The sequence below is a fragment of the Pseudochaenichthys georgianus genome, chromosome 7 (genome assembly GCF_902827115.2).
Source record: "Pseudochaenichthys georgianus chromosome 7, fPseGeo1.2, whole genome shotgun sequence".
Taxonomy (NCBI): domain Eukaryota; kingdom Metazoa; phylum Chordata; class Actinopteri; order Perciformes; family Channichthyidae; genus Pseudochaenichthys; species Pseudochaenichthys georgianus.
In genome coordinates this window covers 19,495,547-19,521,843 of record NC_047509.1, presented here as the reverse complement: position 1 = coordinate 19,521,843, position 26,297 = coordinate 19,495,547, and the positions used below count along the sequence as shown (strand labels likewise).

Below are 26,297 nucleotides of genomic sequence, written 5' to 3'. Positions count from 1 at the left end.
TGAGGAGCTATGCTCTTTGTTTTTCCCTTTTGTCCTCTTCACTTCTTACAAATACAACTTGACACATGAGGTAATACTGGCCTCTGGTGGTGAAAACAGGTAGTGCTGAATTTACAACTAAGCCTCCTTATAGAGTGGCGAAGTCCCTCCCCTTCCGGGGGACCTCCATGGGACCTTATTTCGAAAAAAGTATGTATTGAATTCAATGGAGAGAGAAAGATTATCTTTCGATCCCGTTTGAATTGTGCCACGAATTACACATATGATGTTTGTCAATTTAAAAGATAATTTTGCAAGTCAAAAAAATAAAACTGTGTCGTAAAAATGTGAAGTAACACTTTTTTTTGTGTGAAACCGCTCAATAAACTACCTCTCCCGTCTCGCACCACACACCAAGACCTCCGTCACGTTGGCACATTTCACTTCTTTCTTTCAGAATGAGGCAAAGTATAAAACGAGGTGAAAATCACTCCAAGTCTGGGCGTGTTGAGAGCTACACAAAAGGGAATTAGTCGGTTCCGTAAGAGCCACTATGCGGGACCGGGATTCTGGGATTTGTAGTCTTTCTAGTTGCGTATTTTTCTTAGTCTTATATTTCAACAGTTTTACGACAAACTGTGACTTTTTTGACATGGAAATTATTTTTTAAGATTGACAAACATCATATGTGTAATTTGTGGCACAATTCAAACGGGATCGAAAGATAATCTTTCTCTTCCCATTGACTTCAATACATAATTTTTCCGAAATAAGGTCCCATGGGTCGGAAGTAGATGGGCGTGACTTTGCCACTCTATTCTGTGCTGTGTGAGATTAGTTATATAACTCAAGTACATGTGTTTATCTACTGAAGATATTTGTAGAAAACCTTAAATCAACATTATGTCATGTTTTGCTAAATGCTTACATTGTTTTCCCTTTTGTTTTGCTCACAGATGTTGAGAATCTGCACACGCTACACCCCAGAACAGGACACTATGACCTTCTCAGATGGCCTGACTCTGAACCGGACCCAGATGCACAACGCTGGCTTCGGACCTCTCACAGACCTGGTGTTTGCCTTCGCTGGCCAGCTTCTACCCCTGGAGATGGACGACACAGAGACCGGCCTCCTCAGCGCCATCTGCCTCATCTGTGGAGGTACTGCAGCATTCACATACACAGTGCAAATATCAATAAAGAGGAAGTGGGTTTAGTAAATCTGTGTTTCAGCATTCATGTCTCTGATTTGACATGATTTGTGATTTTGTAAAAATGTTGAATTACATTTTTTTTTACTAAAATGTACTTTTCTGATAAATATATATATTTGTTGCCCTCTTGGTTAGACCGTATGGATCTAGAGGAGCCACAGAAAGTAGATAAGCTGCAAGAGCCTCTACTTGAAGCTCTGAAGATCTACGCCCGGCGCCGTCGCCCCAACAAACTCCACATGTTCCCCCGCATGCTGATGAAGATCACCGACCTCAGGGGCATCAGCACTAAGGGTAAGTTTAAAGAGAGTTGTTCCTAGAAAGATTTAAGGAATCAAACTTAATCATACCACATTCAATCTTTTGGTGTTTATTTTGTATCCTCTTTGTAGCAGGGGAGCATTGTTTTAAAGACAAGATACTTATTATCTACCATCGCCATGCCCTTTGTTTCAGGTGCAGAGAGAGCCATCACTCTGAAGATGGAGATCCCAGGGCCAATGCCTCCTCTGATCAGGGAGATGCTGGAGAACCCAGAGGCTTTTGAAGACCAAACAGAGGGCAAAGAGAGCCCGCCCCCCCCCTCCTCCGCCACCACCACCTCCACCGCCCGCCCAGGTGAAGCAGGAGGTCGAGGATGAGGACGACAGCTGGGCCACAGAGAACGGCAGCGAGCCATCGCCGGAGGAGGAAGACGAAGACAATGATGACGATGAAGATCGAGACAGGGGCTCGGACAGTGATGGGGAGCCCTGGGGGGTTCTGGATGCCATCGATGGGGCGAGGAAAGGCCTTGTTGGGAGGGCGCAGTGAACCAAGCATTTCATACATATACACATGCACATACAGGTTAAAACACAAACATACATAGAGACATACAACACGACCTCACCTACTCTCCACCTCAACAAAATGCTGGCCCGCCCCCTGTCTCTCCTTACTGCACATCACTGTGTCCTCCTCAGCGGAGCACAGCAGAGCCTTATGTGTACAGACACTTCTAACTCAGGCCTCATGGTCCATGACAACTGAACTACAGAAAATAAAGGAAAGGAGAGATGACAGTAGACCATATGAACTCCTGGCCGAGAGGGAAGTTAACGTGACAATAAGAACAGAATCTTTTTGAGAAAGCTTAATGCCGTTTTTTCCCCACTATTGTTGTTTGTATCTGAATAGGGGAACGGCCAAACCAGACACCAGAACTGAGCAGTTGATTCCAATGGATTACAACAAGCACATCTCTCAAAAGACAACAAGAGTACAGGGCAAAACCAAATCGAGTATGCTAACCTTTGTTTTTGTGGTTATTGCTTTTGAATATTGTTTTCAGTTTTACTTTTCTTATTTGTTTCAATTTATGAATAAGTCCATACATATCTATATACCATTATATTTTTGCCTTTGTTTGTTATTCGGTTTTTTATATATGAATCCTTTTAGACATTGTTTTCTTTGAAGAGCTTTCATGAGAAGATATTCTTAAAGAAAGAAGGGTAATCTGAACTGGCTGGGTCTTCCTCATCAGCTACATATGCTTAGCTGGGGCTTTTGGGGGCACTATGGCTCAATGTGGATGTCAATGATAATCAACCCAGAGGACTATTGTTATTTTGCAGTGACTTAATCAGTTTCTGTTATCAGGGAATTGGCATTATTATATTAAGCTCTCATTGTAGCCGACTTGTGCTGTCAATGCTGAAATAATTTTGTGCCAAAGTTAGGAAAAGTCATCTTTGGAGCATGAGTTTGAGTACTGGCAGGGACACCAGCCTTGATCCAGCAATCTTCACAGCAGCGCGCTCATTCAAACATGCACTAACACACCCTGATATCACACACACACACACACACACACACACACACGCACACGCACACGCACACACACACACACACACACACACACACACACACACACACACACACACACACACACACACACACAAGCATACACACACTCCGTTGGCTCTACCCTCAGCTGTAGCAGATGCGCCGACCTGGCATCATCAGAGGTTTACATTAGACCGTATATGTAGCACTTTTGTGAGCCTCAATTCAATGAAAGGCACATCCTGTCCACTGAGAGTGAACTGTCTGTGAGCTTACAATATTCCCATTAGCATGTCCAAACTGATGACAACATCAACACACAGAATACAATCAAACTTAGAGCACTCCCCGATGATGTCAATAGAAGAATGCACACTTACAGCACGGAGAAAAAAACATCCAGTAGCAACATCATGCATCAACACAACAAACAAAAACATATGCAAGACAAAAAAAGCAGGAATCTTTATGGAAGACATTTTGGAATCAGACTCAGGGCTTTTCAGTAAGGACCAAACCCTAGCTGCTTTCAGCCAGCTAGAAAAAGGCAATATTTATGTGTGTATTCTTGACTCTGTTTTTATCAGCTCAACCCCTCTGCGTGTACATAGAAGGTGACAAGTCTGAGAAACAGCATGGAGGCCAGCGTGACTCTCCCAGAGGGGGACGAATCATCATGGTCATCATCACTGCCCCGCCTCTGCTCGCGCTGGCTTCCATGCAAACAAACTGCCTTCTCATCCCAAAAGCCATTATATCATCTTGTCTTCTTGTGTATATCGTCAACTCTTTTTAAAGAAGCTATGGAGGATTACGAGTTCTCATGTATCCTGTCTTTATTGCCAAAATGTCTCAGTAGGCGATCAGCTGTGGGAGCTTGGCTGCTTTACAGCGCAGAGGGTTTTTTCTGTCTCTCTTTGAAGCAATATGAACATTCTTTCTGTAGCGGTGAGAGGTCCCATTTTCTGAATATGTGCAGGTCTCCTCAGTGTGTGTATGTCTGCGTGCGTGCGTGTGTGAATGCTTTAACATGTTGTGAGTCATTGTGTGAATTTCTTCAGCACGGTGCTGTCCCACAGAAGATCGTTTGTGATGACCTCATCCCTTTCTCTCTCTCTCTCTCTCTCTCTCTCGCGCGCGCTCTCTCGCTCTCTCTCTCTGCTAACCTGTCATGATGTCAATTCAGGCAGAACATTGAGATTATGTTGTTTCATGTTTTTTGTTTTTCAACATGGCCAAGGTGTTGTCTACCCTCTGTTTATGTCAACTCTTGTCATACAAAGAAAAGCCATATAAACAGTAAGAGGCACAATAAACTACTTTTGCGAGATTACTGGACTTTGTTAATTACATTTCTCTGCAGAAATATTGGTAACATTGTCTATAAGAGGGTAATCAAAGTGCATTATAATGCATATATAATATTTCATAGCTCATAAACATACATAGAGTTTTCTGATGCACGCCTCCGCACATTGAAACATCCAGAGTAAGCAACCTTAATCATCACGTTTTATTGTTGGTTGTAAGTAAAGTGTAGTCTATTTTCATGCATTAAAATAATCTATGTTGCATCAGAAGTGACACCAGAATTGCCACTCATGCAAGGGAACAAATATGTAGCCTTTATTTAACCAGGTGATATGAATGCAATCACAGTAAATTAGTAGCTTTGAGTGAGTATTACCATGCAGTACCAGATGTATCAGTAGAGGGAGCTCTTGCACCATGACTGCAGGGAGCTCTGCATGCAGCGGTGTTCACCGTGCATGCAGGATGAAAGCAGGGCCTGATGGGTCACGGGGGGCTGTGGGTGCAGAGGCCAATAAATTACAGCCTGCTGCTGAACAAGGACATCAGATAAAGGTCTGTTCACTCTGCAGTTGGAGGTAAACTATAGGAGGTAAAGAACCTATAGTTTTTCAATTTCAATGTAAATCATTCCGTTTTGATTTATTTATAGAACTGAGAAATCAGACTAATCAGAAAATCCTTATACGACACAACAAATGAAAACAAAAAGATCAGATATAATTATTGTATCTCATTTAAAGAAACATGAAAAGGAATGAAAAATAGTACACAAGTAGTCAATTAAAAATACATTTTCAAGTAGAAATTATGTTTTCTTTCCATCTTATTGTAAAGGTAATATATATTGTTTTTCGACTTTTAGATAAGAGATTTGAAGATACTCTCCTACTGTGCAAATGACTTTCCACAATTATTTATGTTTCATAGACTAAGCCATTAATCAAGAAGATAGCTGGCAGATGAATTGATATTTTGGAAAATCGTTAGATAAACCCAAGATATTAGTCATGTCTATATTGAACTTCTGCTAAGGAAAATGAAAGTGATGCTTCCAGATAAACACTTACATGTTCATGGTCAAACATGCCCGCAATATGTATTGGACTCGTGCCATATTAGATCTCATAGAAAAGAGATCTAAAACTGAATTGGGTCTGTTAACACAACTCAAAGTTAACTCATTTAAAACAAGCACATTAATAAAATAAGCAAAAACCCTACACATATTTCAGATTCCTTATAAATGTCACAACAAATCTAGAGTTATACGTTTGTCCCAACATTTATTATCACAAGTGCATCAGTCACTGATAAGAGCAGCTCTCCTGGCATCCTGATAAAGAACACTGATACTGAACAGCTTCTTTTTTTTCTTCATCACACGAATCAGTGTGGGATACTTTGCCTCACCTTGATTTTATGAATAGAGAGAGAGAATCAGAGGAGGGTGATACACAGAGATGATAATCTATCAATTATATGATTGCTTTAATTAACTATCATTAAAAACAGATCAATAACGGCAGACTGGAATTAAAATAAGGTCCATACATTATACACTATTTTACAAGCAACAATCAAATGGCCCCATATACTGAGCTCCTGGACGGTGTTGCCATGGGAACCCAAGGGAGGGTTTGGGTGTGCTTGGGGGAATTTAAAGGAGCCAGGCCAGATTTCTATATACTCACTCTTCCACATCAATGATGCTGGATTAACCAATTACATGAGTAAGGAAGTCTTATTCCCTAGAACTTAAAAAAAATATGTAATGAAAGGCCTCTGGAAAAGAAGGTATAACTGTTGAATGAATAAATAAAAGGGTAAAAATCTCTCATGTAATATACTTATATATCAATTATTCAAATAAAATAGTAAAGAATCTATGAAGTAGGTCATGAGTGTGGCATACCAAATAGTTTCATTTGAATATTTAAACATAGAGAGAGCACATCTGCTGAGGTTGCTCTGAACATAAGCAAACTGCAGCGGTACCTTTGTCAACACGCAGGAGAGATAATGGAGCAGGAGAGGTTCGCTCCTCAGAGTGATCGGGAGGATACAGCTCACTGAACCCAAGTGCTCCTGGCAGCAGTTAGGGGGGGAGAGCCTGGGCTCAGGGTGTGATAAAAACAGAGAGTGGAGGTGCATGTGCCCTGGGTTTGATGTGATAACGTGGACCTAAAGCTATATACGAGACAGAGAGGCGTACGTGTCATGTGCAGGATGCATGGAGTTGGAAGCGGGGCCACACAGCACATTATTTGTCTCCTACCTGGGTCAGAACGGACAAAAAGGACATCTTCCTCATTTGTTACATATGCAGTAAATCAATGGAGGCTTGGGAATCAGTCAAGGGAAGAAAGAAGAGGTGAAGGGAAGGTGACAAACGTTTTCAAGTGCAAAGACCATCAATTATAACACCTTTCAATGTGCGAACAGAAAGGGAGGCGGGCGATCTTAAAGGAAGGGTAATGGAGAACGTGATGAAGAAACGGGTAAAGGTATCTGTGACAAGAGTGTGAATGGAGGGTGGGACAGAAGGGAGGAGGAGGAGGGAATAAACAAGGCCAGGTAGAGGAAGGAGTGAATTGGGGAGGGGAAGCGAGAGCTGTGGAAGGCGGGTGTCAGAGTCATAAAAACACGGAGATGTGTTCTGGCCTCTGGGTCTTCATATCTTTTACATTTCTAATTAAAAGAGATAAAGAGTGAGGGAGTCATCAATCCCACAGTGATTTCCAGTTAAGGTTTTAGGGGGCTGTAAACTAGGCAGCCCGGCATCATTGATTTTATAATTAGCTATCGTCACCCCAGACTTAAGATGGAGGGAGTGTGGTGGAGGGAGCGGGAGAACCGCCGGAGGAGTGTTCATGCACAAGGATGAAGATGATGAGGAGCTCTTGCCTGAGGGGAGAGTGAGGGAGAGCCAAAGGTGAATGGAGAGAAAATCCAGAATGAGAAATGTGAAACAGGCAATGAGCCAAAGGGGAATATAGGTTATATAGCTGTGTGAAAAGAAATGGCATAGTTAATTACCAGTGAAATGTCATGTGAGGATCCAAATATTGCTATGATCTTTGGCCAGAAAAAGACACATTAGACACGATAATGGATACATAAACCTCTTTATTATACGTAACCCCACCCAAACCCCGGTACATGACTGATAAGAAAACACAGCGATGTACATGTGGGATAACCTTCACACACAAAACTTCAAAACAAACCATAACCTTTATTGCAACCGGAGACGTGTCCCGATGAAGAGCACTCGCCCCTTAAACTCTCAGTGGGATAACAAAAGAATAACTTCCCTAAAACATAAAGTCAGATTACAACCACAAACAAGGACTATGGAGGATAGATGTAGTGTAGTGTGCTATCTTCTGGGAAAGAACACCAGGCTCCTTAAAACATTCCCACTTCTTTACAAGGAGAATCAACATGTACTGCAACACCAGAGTACACAGTGACACAAGGTAAGTGAGAGGTTGGACAGACATGAACTCCTTTCGAGTACTTTCATAATCCTGTTTAATCAATCAATTAATTTCCTCCACTTTAAACTCAACATGCCGGTTTCATTCCCTTTCATTAGCACCAATATCTCCAAACAATATAACTCAAATCTTTATAGTCAAAGTACGTTTTTAAAAGCAGAATGCAAGAATAGAATGTGTAAATAAAATATACGTAAACACAACACACAATGGTAATGATTAAGATAATGATGAAAGGACACACGACTGACATATAAAGTATCCGTAAATCTACTTTTCATCTAAAAACTCTTCTATAGTAAAAATAGGGTGCAAATTTAGCTGATGAAATCATCAAGCATCAAAGTGTCTAGCAAATATTTTTAGCCAAGCATGGAAAACTTTTTCACACATTGCACAGAGTTGCGTGAAAGACTTTGTCAAACTAAACCTGCATAGTTTCATTGCAGCATAGCCCAAGTTAATTATAAATAGAAAAATCATGAAAAATGTATACAGTATTGATTAAAAGGTAGGCAGCGATTTTTATTAGGCAGTATATTGCCATAGGGCTAGGGGAAATATACCAACACCATGTTATGATGTCGGGATCTATAAAGCTTTTTTTCTTGATTATTTTTAAAATTATTCTAGGCACAAATTTAGAACTGCATGATTTCTGTACAATACAAACACTAAATATCTAAACGGCCAGCTAGTAAATTAGCATTTAATTTAAATAATTACGGAATCCAAGATCATTACAAAGTAAAAACAGCAGCTGATAAATGGTAAAGAGCTTATGAGCATTAATATTATAATAATGGTGAAATAAAGGTACTGAAGTAGAAAGTTGCATCTGGCATCTATTTAATAGACTTTAAACACAATCTGTTCAATAGGCTTTCTATTTCAAATGCATCTCCACCGACAGCGCGTCTGCATCACTATATCTCCTTAACTGCATCTGCATGAAAACAATCAACTTCTACTGCGTACAAGAAAGTGCATATAAAATCTTACTTCTGGGTAAATGGAGGAGAAATATGATGCCATGAACCTACATTACTGCAATATAATTCTGGCACGATGCTGTATCATAACTTTATGCTGCCGTGAATAGCGTTCAAAGCTGCTGTGGAGAATTTAATGCTGGAAGAGAGTTTTGCCATGATTTCAAGAGGAGCCGGGCCCACACAAAACATCATAATTACAGTGCCTGTCATGACTCCTGATCACAAAAGTCATAAAAACGACATAACATCCATCGTAAAGCCCTCAACATAGCAATGATTCAACAGAAATCATTCTGCTACAGCCTGCAAACTCTCAAACGCCTGAGCCCAAAAGCACGCCGTTTCATACTGTGCACCAGCCTTATGTCCGTCATAAACACGGTGTTGACCTGCCACCACGAGCATTATGTCATTCCTAACAACTAACAGCAAGGGCGATAACACAACAGTCTAAGAGGGGAAACTCAAGGTTCACTGCAGATACAATAATTGCATATTAACATTTTGTGTGTGTAGTGAGTGAGCTGTATATGTGCTTGTTAGTGGAAGTAATGTGGAACCACATTAACTCAAATAAAAACCCTTTTTCTCTTTTTGATCGTCCGCCTTGGCTTAGTGTCCACTGGTTACCATAGCGAGGTGTCGGCCAGATCACTGCAGGATGAGACAAAGCAGAGTGTGTGTGTGTGAAAAGGTGAAAGAAAACACACGTTCTGGTTGAAAAAGGAGGTTAGACTGAAGGAGCGGGTGAATGGGAGAGAGAGAGCTTTAATGATGCTGAAAATTGGCCCGTGACTGCAGTACAACCCTCAGGTAAATCATTCCTACAGCTTGCTGTCAACTTATCTGTCCCCTTGTCCTCCCATCTCGCCCCTCCCACACCACAGCTCTGTCTCACACAGTCCCCCCCGCCTCACCCTGACTCAACTTCTTTTACGACCACATATTCAAAACTTCCATCTTCCAGCCATACTCACCCTGTCACCATAAATAATTGGTCACATGTGTCTGGGTGCATTAGTAAGCTTTGAATTCACTGTGTGCGCCTGAAACCATTTCTCTTTGAGACCTGAAGTGGAAACTCTGCACTCAGGTGCTATGCACGAGTACAATTACTTCATTCCTTTCTCTTTGAAATACTTTGGGCTTTTACTTCTCTGCATTTAAGAAAGAAATATGACACTTTTTGCCAGACTGCAGTTATCTGGCTGCTGTGTTCACTAATTGCTCTGCAGAGTAAGGTTGTACACACAAATCAAGTCATGAGCTCATAAAATATGATGCATTGCTAGAGTTTAAGACCAGCTTGTTTGGCCTTTAAAGAAAATGTCCTTTTAACATGCAGGCAGTAATGCAGAGCCCCATCTTTGAACATCAAATCTTCAGCTGTGCTGAATTGTGTTGTCGTCACTTGCCTTACCCTGCATTAATCTAACCTGAATCCTAGAATATATTTCAAGGGAAGACAAGTCTATTTATTAGGTAAAAAGATATGCATACTGTATTATGAGCTAGCTATTTTGATTGTGATATTTTATGATCTAACTGAGATCTTGGTCTGTTTGATCAAATGTTTGTCAAATTTAAATTTCTGGAAGCTTAATCTTTTGTCTGATTCATGCCATAGTTAGATTTTTTTTAACGTAGCACCTTTAAAGTTTTTGGGATGTGCGTTACCTACAGTACAACCTGTTTATCTAAAACTAGTCTCATATGAATGTGCCCATCTAAATATATATTTTTATTTGTAGAAGCTTTAACATTTCTAGCAACATTTGATTCTTGCATGTGTCACAGTGTTATAAGTAGCTCTGGTGGAAGCACTTAAAACCTACATTTAGATTTCAACACCAATTAAACAAGACACAAATATTCCATTACTAGTAAAGGCTCAGAGACAACTATAGACATTTAAACAATTACTAAAGAACTCAGCAAAACACTGCTTGTTTTAAAAGGGTCACAAGTGAATAGGGATTGATTAACACCACTTGACAATCTTTAACACACTAAGTGGAAGCTTCAGGCAATGTCCTCCCCTCTAATAGTAATAGTAAAGCACAATTACCTTAAAACTGTACTGTACTAAATCATTTATATTAAGCACAGGCGAAAATAACTTTCTCCCTAAAGCTTTTAATAGCAATACCTACAGTATATACCAATTGGTAATGCTCCGTGTGTGTGTGTGTGTGTGTGTGTGTGTGTGTGTGTGTGTGTGTGTGTGTGTGTGTGTGTGTGTGTGTGTGTGTGTGTGTGTGTGTGTGTGTGTGTGTGTGTGTGTGTGTGTGTGTGTGTGTTTTACCTGATAACAGTGGCAGTGTGCTCTGGCAGCAAAAGTGCTCTTTCCTCTTCAGAGCTGAGCCTTCCGCACTGAAGTGTATCAGCTTCCTCCTCCTTTACACCAGAGAACAATACACACACATAGCAAACACACGCAAAGACACACACACACACACACACACACACACACACACACACACACACACACACACACACACACACACACACACACACACACACACACACACACACACACACACACACACACACACACACACACACACACACACACACACACACACACACACACCACACACACACACACACACACACACACACACACACACACACACACACACACACACACACACACACAGAGCAGATATTACAGTCTAATTCCTGGCACACTAGCGGCCTAATTGCTCTGAGGAGATAATGTCCGTATCAAACGATTCACTGCCCATTATTAACTGGTGTGCACGCCTATCAGCATGAAGACATACCTCATTTTCAGTATTGCATGCAATTATACTATGTTGACGCTGAATGGCTCGAATAGCGTGTCTCACCGAATCAGAGCTGTGCGGCAAAGTGTCAGCGTCGGCCTGGTGTGGCGAGGAGAGCGGGGCTGGCTGGTTGATGACCACCGCACAACTCTCTGCCTCCCTTGGGGAGGAAGGAGGGGGGGCAAGGAGCAGGAAGTTTGACTGGCCCTGCTCACACAACCTGTAGTGACCCAGAGGTCTTGCTGGGCGGAGGGGCTGCAGAGCCTCTGGGTTTTCGTCCTCAGAGTCGGATAACGCACTACCAGGCCGCCCTGCCAGATTGACAGAAATTGACAAAGAAAAAGTGTTCAGTTTTCCTCAAAGCACTGCTCCTGTCGCCCCCACTACAGAGGCTGTTCGGAGGGATATTTAGCGCTGCTGTTATATGATGGTTTACACTTTTATCTACAGGGCATATAGTAGATTAATGTGTGGCTCCATTCACCTGTAGAGGCAATCGGGGCAGCACTCCACTTGGCTCTGACCATTGTTCCCATCTTCTGCTCCAGCTGACAGATGTACTCCATCAACTCCTGTAGTGGAAAATACAGCCATCATATCACACGCCTGGGCAGGACTTTCATCGTGGCTTCAGCAGCCATCACCCTCGTAACCCTCATGATGTTCCACTTCTTCCAGCCAAAGCCACATAAACTGGTAAAAAATGCACAGCCGCAACACTTGTTATTATATAAATATCATTATCTCTGTTCAATAAACATTTAAACATTAGTTTGATTTATCATGTGCCAGATTGGCCGCTTCGCTCCCATGTGGCGGATGTTAAAATTAAGCTGGACACTGATTTTAAAAACATTGACTATCTACTCTGCCAGTAGCGGGCTATTGTGATGGTGGTTATCCAACAAAAACTCTGCAGGCACTTTAACAGCGGCAGCACTGACTGCTCTGAAATCCACTGATTTATATTACGCTATAAACCATTTATATTGCACAATAACAACAAAGAAGACAACAACAGACGAAGATTCCCAACACCTGGGACATTCACAATCCCTATACTTGCATATATGTTACATCGGTAAGCTTTAGGATATGAATACATTAATAATAACGAGCATTTAGGGAATAAAAACGTATTTATAGATGCACTCAAGCTGGAGAGAGGTACAAATTGTAACTTAACTTTAAAGCTAATAATGACTAAAGTACTGCAGTTATGGGCTGATTAGGATAACACTGTTACACTTTATTTGTTAATCTATACCATACCATAGCCATTTATTGGCCTTGAGACCTTGTCAGCTGATAATGAACAGCACACATATAGTTAGTAACTGTGACACTATACAGGCACGTGTTTTCAAAACAGTATAGCTTCTCCTTTTTGGACATATTCGGTAGGCTTCAGCTTTAAGTTGTCCCCTATGTTTAATTAAAGTGAGTTTCTGACCTGTTTCTCTGCAAGTATCTGCTCCTTCTCTTTCTGGGCGACCCTCAGGCTGGCCTTCAGCTCCTGGAGCTCCCTGCGGGTTTCCCCCAGCTGAACCTGCAAGGCCAGAGAACACAGGACAGGGTATGTCAGAAAAAACAAATACTCTTCTACAAAATAAAACTGTGTAGCAAACAAAGTATATATATATATATATATATATATATAAAGAATAGCTTAAGTTTTCTGTACTTAGAAATTAATGAATAAGAATATCTTACTGATTCATGGTAAATGTCGTTGTGTTTATTGCAAACACACAAAATAAAAGTGTTTTAAATATTAGCTAAATAACCTTTATTTATACAAGTAATCTATTGGGACACAGGTTTTGATGCTAAAGAGAAACATGGTTAAGAAACAGCAGCAATACAAAATAAAGTTACAGACAAAAAGGACATTCACTCACAGACAAAATAAAACACAGTCCTAAAAGTCACAAGTGCCAAAGTGTACAGGAACCCCTACAGCCATTCCCTCCAGATATTACAAGGAACCCTGAATGCAGTAAGTTCCGAGTTGTCTTCCCACCCGGTTGCAATCCTTTTCCCTGCCGAGCTCGACCTCCAGCTTCACTCTCTCCATCCTCTCGTCCTGCAGCCTCTCCTCCATCTTCTGCATCTCAGCATTGTATTTCTCCAGACTCTCGTGGTTCTTCTGTCAGGGATGAGCACACATACACTTTCTCAGTATATAACATTCTTCATTGGTTCACTGGAACATGTATGAGCTAAGGAACTGTTGGAACCGTAATGTATTTTGTTTGTTTTACTTTATCTGCATGTTGAATGTATCATGCAGTTCCAACATTGAACACAAGATGGAGCATTCACTTGTGAGTGTATATATATGTAATCAATGGGTGATGGGATTCAGGTGTGTGGGACAGAAGCAAACTATTTTTGACCATGTCGGCAGAAGCTGTGTTGATATGAGCTGTGTTAACTTGTATGTATCAGAGCGTGACTGGCAGGCATATTGTTCATCTGAATGGTAACAGAAAGGCAATATGGATACAATCAATATGGTGAATATATGGAACACAAAATAAAGGATAATCAAGGATATACACTCGTATGGACATTATTTTATCATCTGGAACACGCGTCCGAACTAAGTTCTCCCGTTCCCATCCCTCAGTGGCTTAAGTATAGATAAGGTTAAAAAGTCACTACAAGAACATTTAGATCTTAAATACATCATATTTTGTGTTAAAACATTGCTATTGAAGTTATATTCAAACTTTAACTCTACCCCATCACAAATGATTTAAAGTCTGCACTTTAGTTCTAGCAGCTATATGTACCTCTGAAATGCGCTGGAGATGCTGCCTCTCCTGGGTCCAGCGGGCTCTTCCCTCTCTCATGGCCAGACTGGAATCAGCAAGCTGAAGTGTGAGCTGTGCAGCCTGCAGACGAGCCTGATGCAATTCCGCCTGCCCATGATCCCTCTGGGCCACCATGGCATTTAGATCACTCTTTAAGCCCTCTGCAGCGCGCTCGCTCATGTTCAGACGCTCCCGCAGGCTCCACATCTCCTTCAGTGTTGCCTCGTTCTCTGCCTGGAAATAACGGGAAAAGAAAGCATGTTGGCTCCATATCTGAAGATGATTTCCCAAATAATGCCAGTTGGGGTTATAACTAATACAGAATATGAAAAGCCAAAGTAGTTCTTCAAGTATGTCTGGTAAAACTTTAGGATGTTTTCATTATTATTTAAAGCTATGTGTGTTAATTAGGAAATGCACCCATGTATAAGTTGAGATATAATAGGTAATTGAGCCCATGTGTTAAGATACATTTGGTTTGCCGGTGCTTAAAGGAGGTGATGCATTAAAAAAGGACAACATGTATTTTGAACATCAGTGAAGCATTATTCTTGTCTTGTGAACACAAAGACAATTTAATGCCCCTCGCATACAAATTTGCCGATTCCAGCTTTAATGATCAAACCGTATATTATTGTCAACCCTCATTTCCAACCTCTTTCCTGTGTGCAGTGGTGAGTTTCTGGGTGAGGGTGGTGATGCTGTTTTGGAGCTGCAGAACACTCGTGTCTCTCTGAGCCAGCGAAGTCCTCAGCACCTGAAACTCCTTCGACAGACTTCGGAGTTCACCTTCTGTCTGTTCAAGCTTGGTCTTATAGGAAAAACATGACACAGATGGGGAAAGAGAGTGCGATGTTTAAGAAAGAACAACTAAGACACCGCTTTTATTATGATGTACAGCAATATTCATCTGCATTGAAATTACCTGCAGGCTCTTTTTCTCACTATCCTCTTCATTTTTCTGAGCTCCTGCCCTCTTTACTCTTTCCTTCATCCTGCACACATAGAGTTGGTTACTGATGATCAAAAGTACTCATGAAACCCACATAAAACTTAATGTAGAAGCGACAGAGCGGAAAAAAACGTCATACCTTTCCAACTCTGTCTCTCTTTCCACGGCTCTCTGTGTCAGGGTTTTCATATCCTCCTCCAGCTCTTTGATTCTCACTTTGCTCGCCTCCCTCGCATCCAATAAAGCACTTTTCTCCTGGGCTAGTGATTCTCCAAAAGCCTGCTTCTCCTAACAGACCAGAGGCATTTTTAATTTTTACGAGGAATTGTATTTTATTATGACATACACTAGGCAACCCATATAAAAATATATTACATTTTATATTTTAATATAACAGCCCAGGCATTTTATTAAATTACATTAGTACTTAAAATTGAAAAAGACATGACATCGTTTGAGCAAAGACATGCTTTGCATCTGAGAATAAAGGCACAGATACAGAAGAAAAATATGGAAACGTCCAAAAGCGAATCGGTCATAAGCAAATGTACTTTCCCTCGTCATTTGCCTAGCTCTATACATACGTTGTGCTCCGTCTCCATCTCCTCTAGCATCCCTTGACTCTGCTTCAGCTCGTCCTTCAGCCTGGCGGTTTCACTCTCCAGCCCTCTGCGTCGTCTGTCCCAGGCCTCCCTGGCCCTCTTGTAATCTTCCATCTCTTTCTCCCTGTGCTTGTTTTCTGCTTCCTGCGCCTGCAGCAGTTCAGCGCGCTCTCGCAAACATTCCTGCAGTCGACTCTGACGAGAGACAGAAGGAAGCGGATGGGAAATAAAAAATTAAATGTTCCGGCATATTTGTTTTATCATCACTCATTAATTTAGTAAAACAAAAATACTTTGCTACTTTATTTTGTAAATATATTCTATTATTGTTATGCTCACCTGCAGCAGTTCAGCCCTGGGCACTACCAGCAGCATGCCTGTGCCTCCTTCCTCACCATGGGGCTCCTCCTCAAAGGTCACCAGATCCTCAAGGGGCTTTGGAGCGCAGAAACTAAATGTGGAGCTGCGGGAGCAAACTTCCCCCTTTGCGTCGATGTATACAAACTCATAATCTTGGGAGCTGGTCTTGGGTAGGTAGGAGGCTAAGAAGTGGTGGTAAAAAGATGAGACATGAGATGTTACATTTCAGTTTTCAGTGTTTTTTTTTTTTTACCATTATGATATTCATAGGAGTCTTAATGCATTTTAGATGGCTAGATAATTTAACTCCCTCTTATTTTGGGAGAGCAAATCTCCTTTATAATAACAGTCTTTATGAAAAATAGTATAACATGATTTAAAGGGTTTAGATTTTAAATGTAAATGTATACGCATAAAACAAATCATTTACTAATGCAATTTAAAAAGAAAAAAATGTATTGTATCGCCACATTGATTCATGAGCAGATTGCTGCAATACAGCTTCCCACCACGAGCGGCAGCATTCCGTCAATTAGACCAGGTGAGCGCCAAAATAAATGGCGTAGAGCAAAACATTTGATTCACAACGCTCGCAAACACTTTAGCGGGCTCCTTTAGAATGAACCGATGGTTTGTTATTGATCACCGACTTGGAAAATACTTTGTCCATCCTGATATATCTTCAAGAAGTCTACCTTGCCTTGAGTACGTTTTCATTTTCTTTTACCTTTATTATACTTATGAACGCAGATAGCTTTCCCTATGCAGGTACATTAATCTGTCCCGTTTGAGGGCTGTTTCAGGTGTTGTCATCAAAGTACTAACATTTTGTCAGATGAGAGTTTATTCTGTCTGTTAATTTAGATGAAAATATAAAGTTTAATCTTTCATAAAGTTAGTAAAACACGTCTCTGTGAGGACAGGTGATCTGAGGAGCGGCCTACACACCGGATGTTTGTCTATAGCCAGGGGGGTGCACATAACTGGTACGCAGGTACGCATGCGCGGCAAAAATCTTTGAATTGCGTAACGTCACTTGTGTCACGACGCGCCTTTGCGTACCTCAAAACATCTAAACAAAACTGAAGTTACCTACTGTAACTCCAGCTTGAGCTTCTATGAGTATCGGCGAAGCCCTCTAAGGCTATCGCTATTGAGTAATCCCCCTGCGCCCCCGCGCAGCACTGAAACACTTGTAGTCCACGCCCACCCGCAAGGTGGGCCCCACCCTCGGGCTCCCTTCCGGTATAAATAGGAAGGAGGCCCGACAATCTGCTCCCATACAAAATAACTTTTCTTCAGCTATTCCTGGAGCCAGTGGGGCCCAGCACTTAGAGGGCTTCGCCAATACTCATAGAAGCTGGAGTTACAGTAGGTAACTTCAGTTCTATTTCATATATGGCTTCGCCCTCTAATGGCACATTTCCACTGCAGCGGGGTAGCCCCGCGTCCCTAAGCGTCCTCGCTCAGGCCTCGGGCTGCCTCGCTGGCCGTCCGAGGCTGTGGCGCATTTCCATTACAGTTTAGGACCTGGGGTAGCAACGCAGTGTAGGCGGGCTTTTTCAATAGAGTCTGGCTGCAGACCGCAGCAAGGAGGCGGATCGTATAGGGGCGGATCCTATAGTGAACGACGGGAGCCGGCTCTCGCCCGCGAACGAGCCGTTTTTTGTTTTGTTTTTGCGGAGGGATCTAGATCGGCATGAAGGCACATTATGCAATGTGGACATTATCCCGCTTATTACACATGGCCACATTCTCAACAAAGTAACGACATGACTCCCAATAATAATTGAAATGCTTTTATGGATTTAGAAAAATATTTTATTGATTTAAAAAATAGTTTTATGTATTGATTTAAATTGACATGCATCCGCTAAGAAAAGTAGTCCGTTGTTACTGTTTGAACTAACGTAACAACGGCAGGAACTGCTTCTATAGTGTTTTTGAGGAGCTTTTTGATTACAGATTTGAAAACATCGTTGCTTGCTTTAAAAGTAGCACAATTCATTATGTCAAACCTTGGAAAGTATCTAGATATCCCTGCCCTAATGCCAAAAGTAACTGGCAACTGAATATGTGTCGCCGTTTGATGTCTATGTCTGGACCGCTGCGTAAAAATGAGGGTTTCTGCCCCATTACTTCTCTTCTTCTATAAGACTAAAACACGGAGGACGGAGATCTCTTTTGTCCCCCTCTTCTCCCCGCTGCAGCCTAGCAGCTGATCTCAAAGCACGCTCCCCTCTCCTGCAGGGAGAAAAACTATATTTATATACTTTATATAGGTTGATACAGTAGCCCCTTTTTTAAAATAGTTTTTATAGGTGTTGCTATCTGTTTTGTGTAGCGTGGTTCTACAAGCAAGTCAATGCATTCATTGGGTGGTATCAGAGAGTTACAGGGGTCGGTAAATGCAATGAAAACAATTGGCCACAGCAAATAATTTATATTAAACATGTAATATTTACTTTTGAATACTTCAGTACAAAGGATGTATTGAATAATTTAAGTGATATATGTGTACACATATAAATCATTAGTCGAAACAGGGCTACATTTGATTAAATTAAAAGGTATAATATGTGGTAAACTGAAGAGCCCTTTGGGAGCCAAAAAAGCCGGCTCTTCTTGGTGAGCCGAGCCAAATGATCCGGCTTAAGAGCCGGAATTCCCATCTCTAGAACGAATGACTTCTTCTGCGAGGATTTATAAAAGCAGATGGAATCCCTTAAGTTGCATTACTGCCACCTACAGTAGCCTATGTATTTCTGCTGAGTGTCATTATTCTATTGGATAAAGATTTTTAGGAAACGCCCCTATACGATCCGCCTCCTTGCTGCGGTCTGCAGCCAGACCCATCTCGGCTTTTTGGGCGGAGTGACGCTGGGTAAAACTGCAGTGGCGTCATCTTCAATGCGACACAACTCACAAAACACACAACAATGGAGGATGTGGAAGCGATTCATTTAAAAATGCTGTGTATAAAAATGCTGTGTATAAAAATGCTGTGTATAAAAATGCTTCTAGATATATATGCGACGCTAGGGATGATCTCGTGCGCAATCTTGTGACGATTCTCTCTGACCAATCAATAGTCGAGAGTGTTGACGTCACTAGTTCAGCCCTGGCCCTGGCCTGATAGAACCACAATTTTATGGGGCCGGAAAAAGTACCCGCTAGCTGGTGCTATGCTATATGGAAAGGCCACCAAAAACTGGCCTGGCCGCTTGAGGACGATTAAGGACGCTTAAACGGGGCTACCCGCTGCAGTGGAAATGCCCCATTAGGCTATCGCTATTGGGTTAAGCGCCGGGCGCCCCACTGTGGTCCGCCCGGCACTAGAAGCACAGGCACCTGCTCAATAACACCCCATGCCTGTTGTGCCATGCGTAATGGCGCATCACCGTACCTGGAACAAAGCAAAACATGCCTATGTTCCCTGAAGGGATGAAGGCTGGGAACAATACATACCAGCCGCTGTGAGAAAGTAGAGACCAAGGTCCCACCTTGCCCAGCGACCAGAGGGGGAACAGCAGCTCTCTGTGTGTCAGACAGGTAGGAGAGCGTCCCGCTGGATCCCTGACGTCACTCACTCTGACCCGGCACTCCGTACAAAGTGTGTCAGAGAGGAATGGGAGACATCCCTCAAATAAAAATGAATAAATGAACAGGGGGAAGACCAAGATGCAGCAGTGCAAAAGTCTTCCACTGACATTCCCCCGTGCAAAGCCGTGGAGGAGGAAATTCCTCTGGTGGAGTGCGCATTGATGTTCTCCGGGGGCTCCACCCCAGAGGAGACATATGCCTGTGACACCGCCTCACACAGCCGTTGTGCAGACAGAGGTTGCCCAATCGAGCACTTTCTATAGTGCACAAACAGGCGCTGAGAACGGCGCCAGGCAGCCGTGCGCGCCACATAGCAAGACAGCGCGCGCACCGGACAGAGGAGATGATGCTTCTTCCTCCGACCTGTGAGGCGGCGGAAAAAACCCATCCAAGGTGATCACTCTTGACCTAAAAGAGCTTGTGATGACCTTTGGCATAAAGGCTGGGTTAGGGCGTAACACAGCCGAACTGCCATCTCCTTGGATCCGGAGGCATGACGGAGCCACAGAGAGAGCAGACAAATCACTCACCCTTTTCATTACATTACATTGCATTTAGCTGACGCTTTTATCCAAAGCGACTTACAATAAGTACATTTTCGCTGCCAAAAGCAGTACTACTTTGGCTGATAACATTTTAAGGGGAACCTGCTCGAAAGGTTCAAATGGGGCTTTGCTTAGTGCTCGTAACACCAAAGCCAAATCCCACTGAGGCGCCAGTGCACGTGATACCGGTCTGAGTCTTCGTACTCCTCGCAGAAAACGCTTCGTCAGGGGGTGACTGAACAACGTCCCAGCCCCGAAACACACGTGACAAGATGATATGGCAGCCGCATATACCTTGATTGTGTTGAAAGCCAAATTTCTGTCCAACAACAGCTGGAGGAATGACAGCACGTGAGGCAGGGGGCACGTAATTGGGTCCAGGCTTCTTTCTACACACCAACGCTGGAACGCTGCCCACTTGGCTGTGTATGACGCTCTGGTAGACGCGGCCCTGGCTCCCTGAATGGTACGTACAACAACTTGAGAGAGACCCAACCCCTCTAATGGCGCGTTTCCACTGCAGCGGGTAGCTCACTTTAAGCGTGCCGAGCTGTGCGGGGCCCGTTTTTGGTTGCGTTTCCACTTGACCTAGTTTTGGCCCGGGGCTACTTTTTCACCTTTTTTCTGGCCCGACTAAATCGTGGTTCTAGGGCCAGGAACAACCAGGCTGAGTCGGGCTGAGTATGCTAAACTAGAGAGAGAATCGCTGGCAAGGGGGCTACAACTACAGCAAGATGAACATATTTGACCGTGATTTAATTGTAATACACGTTTCAAAATGATGCCGAAGTAACAACATACTGATACCGGTTAGTAAAAACCATGAATTAATGCTTTGACAAGTCTGCAGACAGACGGCAGGCGAAGAACCCTTTTTAAAATGGAGCTTGGCTAAGCTAACGTTATATATGCTCCGACCGTCCACACTCACAACAACGGCCTATACAGACATAAATAAACCAGCGACTGTATTCTCCATGACACAGGCAGTCTGTGGTTTGTACTTGTTTAACTTTTGTCTAGTTTCTGAACAGATATGAAGAGCTGTGAGCTCTGAGTGCTAAGAGCTAACGGCTGTGTTGTTTTTTGGGGCGCTCATTGAAGATGACGTCACGGCTCCGCCTACACTGCGTTACTATAGTAACTACCCCAGTTCCTAAATTGTAATGGAAGCGCAACATTAAAGTGGCGCGTTTACAGCGTACGCTGTAGGCATGGAAACCAGGAAGCGCCCGTGCGCTCCGGGGCAATTAGGATCACTGACAGCCGCTCCTCCTGCACTCGGTCCAGGAACCGAGGGATCAGCGGGACTGGTGGGACAGCGTACAACAGTCCCCTGGGCTATGGGCGATGTGCGAACGCGTCCACCCCCAGAGGGGGGTGGTGTTGCGCTGTCAGGGAGAACCAGAGGGTGCATTGTGCGTTCCCGCGTGCGGCGAATAGATCCGCCTCTGCCCTCCCGAACCGGCTCCAAACCTGGGATTTTTCCAATAGGTTAAGTCTGAACCCACGGAAGGAGGGATGGCCACCATGCGTCTCTTCTGTCGATGCGTAGGCGAATAAACCACCTCTGGAGTCTCCTCATGTGAAGGAGACCCAGGGAAATCACCACGTGACCGGCTGCCATCATGCCAAGCAGCTACATCACAGAGAGGGCTGTCACCACGCTGCGGGGTGTGACGCGTCGAAGGAGAGCTGTCAGTGTCTCCACTCTCTGCCGTGAGAGTCACGCTCTCATGCGGGCTGAGTTTAATTCCACACCCAGGTAAATAATACTGGTTGGGAAGAGGACAGCTCTTTTTCCAGTTTATTATGAAACCCAGCTTTGACAGATGCGATATGAGTTGTACCGTCTGTAAAGCCACTTCCTCCCTGGAGCGAGCCATCAGCAGCAGGTCGTCCAGGTAAAACAGTACTCTCATCCCTCCTCTGTGTAGAGGCTGCAATGCCATCTCTACACACTTTGAAAAGGTGCGAGGAGCCAGGGAATAACCGAACGGCAGACGGTTGTACTGGTACGATATTCCCTGGAATGAAAACCGCAGGAATTTCCTGTGTTGTGGGATGACGGGTACGTGGAAGTATGCATCCTTCAGGTCTATAGAGGTGAACCAGTCTCCCTGGTGAACACACTCTAGCACCCTTTTGATCGTCAGCATGTGAAAAGGCCTTTTCATTATCGCCTCGTTGAAAGCTGATAGATCGAGGATGGGTCTCATTCCCCCTGTCTTTTTCGGGATAAGAAAATAGCGGGAGTAATACCCCTGATTTTCTTCCCCTTGAGGAACCCTGGAAATAGCCTCTTTCAACAGGAGTTCCCGTAGCTCTGACTAGAGCGCAAGACACTGTTCCCGGGATGTTCCCATTGAACTGTGGGGGGGGGGGGGCAGGCAAACTGCTGATCAGCCTGCTCATCTATCTGTCCATCAGACACACGCGCTGCCACTCTGAGAAACACTGAGGGCGGCCGCACATGCTCGAGATGTGTTGTGGTAGTCATGACGACGAGCCACACCGCTGCCCGTGAGGCAACCCAAGGTGGGCCTAGAGCGAAAGGGCTGTGAGGAAGCCTCCACACGCTGCGTTTCAAAAAAATTATGCTATTTTTAATTTTGCTCTGAAGCACGAATATTTATTTGCATAATGTAAGGAGCCAGCCAGCTTGACTTCCTCCAGGCCATAAAGCTAAGATAATAGTATCCTTATCTAACACAGGCTTCATGTTTAGAATGATCTACACTTTGCCATTTTACAAAATGTGTACAGTAAAAGGGCCTGATGGAAAACAGAAAAGGAAGAATGACATACAGCAAAGTTTATGAGCTGTATTATATCTTACAGCACCGGCTTAGGTCACAATGCTGATGATAAGGAAACATCTGAAGTTTATTTATACTTTTCTCCCTCTGCTCTTGGCAGTACGCTTAACTTAGTGAAAATGCTGTCAATGCTGCACCCGCTGTACATCTGGCCCTCGCTGAATGGGCTTATCAGCTGCCTTTGATAAACGGTACAAAGAGTTTTCTTCAGTATTTAGTAGTAGTTAGAGCAGGCTTCAACAGAGGCATTGTGCTTGTCATCCTCATAATAACTCAGTATTGTAACCATGATACAGCCTCGTCCCATGTTAGAGTCCAAGCTGAGGGATATTTGTTTTCTGTTTAGGATAAGTTCAGTGGAAACACTCTTTTAAAAAGGTACAAATAACATTTTCTTCCACTCCATAGAGTAGAAGCTAGCCTTTTGTGACTTAGAGAGAAATTCAATTTACAGAAACATCAATCTCCTAGTGAAGGTTTTATATGCGGATCTAAGCACCGTACCAGTATAGATTCTGGCTAACTATGGGAAATAAAATACAATTAGAAAAAAAGGGCATGAGTACCCTGGAAGTGCACACAGCAGTTGACATCCATGCCCTCTAGATAGTCAGCCGGGGCCAGTGCCCAAACAAAGGTGTGGTAGTCCTTCACTGACAGCCATCCCACCTGAGGAGCAAAATATGCACAATGTTATTTTCCATTAAATACTCTTCATCCACATTATTTTTCTGACAGTCTTTAGGATAACTGTACCTTGAAGAGTCCTATCCAGTCATTGCTGGCCCAGTTGTGCTGTGAGCTCAGTGTGTAGTGGCAATCGACTCTGCTCTGAGGGAAGTAACTGCAGCCCACGTTTCTGAACTCGACCTGCCAAGTGTTTTCCATGGCAACACTAAAGGAAGGCAGGCTATTTTTTACATGCAGGAAAAAAACCACAATGTTCAATGTTGTTAGGAAGACAAGCAAGACAGAGCCTGTAGTCTGTGAACGTGTATTTAGTGTAAGTGGATATCCTTAATTTGTGCCAACTTGAGGAGAGAACATTAGAATGTAACCTCAGTGACAGCACTGCTGTTGAGCATCATGACATTACATGTTTGTCACAAGGGTTATTTCAGTCATCGTCAACATAATTTGCTATTGTACACCGTGCACGTGTAAGCATGAAGGACAAGGTGTCTAGAACCTTCAGCTTGTATAGGGCTCAAATTTCACTGGCAAATGCACTTTTGAGGAATTCCTGCTTGCAGTTAACCATTAAACCACTTGTGGCTCAGAGAAGGCATTATTTATTCATTTAGTATTGTGTGGGGTGTTCAACACACCATATGTTGAGTGTGAGTAACTATTGCATGCGCCCGGTCATCCTGACAGACATTCAGGTGACAACAATTGCAAATAAATTAAATTTGAGAGGGGATTCTAAAGGCACTATTTGGGCCTAAAGTGTACATATGCTGCAGTTGTAGATTAACTGTACCTTTCCCATATTTTATATTTCTCTCTCGTGTTACATCAATTTGTATTCTTGTTCATTTAGTTTTTCACTTATTTGTATGGTTTGGGAACTGAGCTGTTAGATTTTTGTATTTTATTCATTTAATTGTTTCTCTGTAGGCTACATCACTTTGGTGTGGAGGCTTTAAAGTACTTAAAGCTGTACTTAAGCTGTGTTGTATTGTATAAGCCAAAAATAACTATAGAGGTGTAGCCTACAGTTTCTATTTTTGTAATGCATCTTCCTAAACTTTGCAATAAGGAAAACAACTTATATTGTTTTATTGTTTCAAAAAACGTTTTGCAGATGTCTTCAAAAAACATGGATCGGTGACAAAAATATACACTAGCTTTCGGAGGGTTCACATTACAGGGCACGAGGCCCAACAGTAGCAGCACATGTAGTGAAAACAGTGTCCGTGCACGTCGATGAAAACATAGGAAGACAAACATGTCAACAAAGCAGCTAAAGGTGGATCTGAACCTGGAGGCCTACTCGCAATTATTATCGACGTATCATTAGTTAGTGGGCTGTGCGTGCACGTCAGGCAAGACAATAACAGGCTTTGTTAATTACAAAGACATCTGCGCACATTATGGCTCCACCGTCTCGGCCGGTTATCCTGCTTACCTTTATCGCCCTCGCGTCTCTGTAAACAGTCTAGACGAGCCGTCTCTCTATTAGATACAGGAGTCACAATGTGGGAGAAACAACAACAAAAACATGAGCGATACACACGCACTTTCCTCTTCAGGCTCAGTTGCTCCAATAACCCGAAACAATAACAAAAAAAACAAAGCAAAACACAAGCATGACAGCTTCACTTCCACTACGGAATTATGGGAGCTGTTGTTCATCATGTGGCTATATGTACGTTGAAACACCGAATTTAAACTACATTTCCCAGGCTCAGAGCAGAACAGTAGAGGTCGTACTGGACGTAATATGATGCTTCTCATCGACTGTCGTTGTTTTTCTCATCGCTTGTCAAAGCTCAGAGAGCCACTGGCTGTCTGACAGAGTTGTGCATACTGACCAATGGGAATTAGTATCTCCGGTTTGCAATGAGGAAAACAACGATTAGCGGTTGATGCAGCTAAACGGATGTGAGCAGTATGAGAGAGAGCAAGCAGATCCTTTACATTTATGTTGTTGTTGTTGTTGTTGCAACCTTATATCTCATATATTACAGAGAATCTTTTGAATGTTAACTTTATTATTTCGCAAATTTCCTATTCAACTATAAGGCTATTTAATTTGAATCACAGTATGTTCTCTGCGACTGGTATTTAATGTAATGTTTTTATTTTAAAATGTTTGCTAAACATATGAATCGATGTTCTGTAAAAGTGAATTATGAAGGTTTTTCATAGTTGCCTGCAGAGGTTCAAGAAGTCTAATCTTGTACTTAAATAATAGTAGAACCAAAGTGTAGGAATACTCTGCTATAGGTAAAAGTCCTGTAGGCCTACATA

General features: G+C 42.8%; 2 protein-coding genes across 3 annotated transcripts in view; one reads left to right on the top strand and one right to left on the bottom strand.

Annotated features, from left to right (window-relative positions):
- Positions 1 to 4,356, top strand: part of rarga (retinoic acid receptor gamma a) — a 43,553-nt gene extending 39,197 nt beyond the window's left edge. The window contains 4 exon segments of the mRNA XM_034087009.2: positions 936 to 1,140; positions 1,329 to 1,487; positions 1,650 to 1,798; positions 1,800 to 4,356. Coding sequence (XP_033942900.1) covers positions 936 to 1,140; positions 1,329 to 1,487; positions 1,650 to 1,798; positions 1,800 to 2,006 — 720 coding nt within the window. The 3' untranslated portion in view covers positions 2,007 to 4,356.
- A 3,087-nt stretch (positions 4,357 to 7,443) lies between these two features.
- Positions 7,444 to 25,624, bottom strand: calcoco1a (calcium binding and coiled-coil domain 1a). Of its 2 annotated transcripts, none has more exons than XM_034087003.1 (15): positions 25,453 to 25,624; positions 24,078 to 24,231; positions 23,888 to 23,990; positions 16,334 to 16,536; positions 15,977 to 16,189; positions 15,532 to 15,680; positions 15,366 to 15,435; positions 15,096 to 15,251; positions 14,420 to 14,674; positions 13,645 to 13,770; positions 13,075 to 13,170; positions 12,106 to 12,193; positions 11,685 to 11,932; positions 11,138 to 11,229; positions 7,444 to 9,486 (listed from the first exon to the last, which is right to left on the bottom strand). In XM_034087003.1, the coding sequence occupies exons 2-15, from the start codon at positions 24,207 to 24,209 to the stop codon at positions 9,459 to 9,461; spliced, it is 1,959 nt and encodes a 652-aa protein (XP_033942894.1). In that variant the 5' UTR covers positions 24,210 to 24,231; positions 25,453 to 25,624; the 3' UTR covers positions 7,444 to 9,458. The 2 variants fall into 2 exon arrangements, with proteins under 2 accessions (XP_033942894.1, XP_033942895.1); XM_034087004.1 differs by having other exon boundaries at positions 24,078 to 24,216.
- Between the last annotated feature and the right edge of the window lie 673 nt (positions 25,625 to 26,297).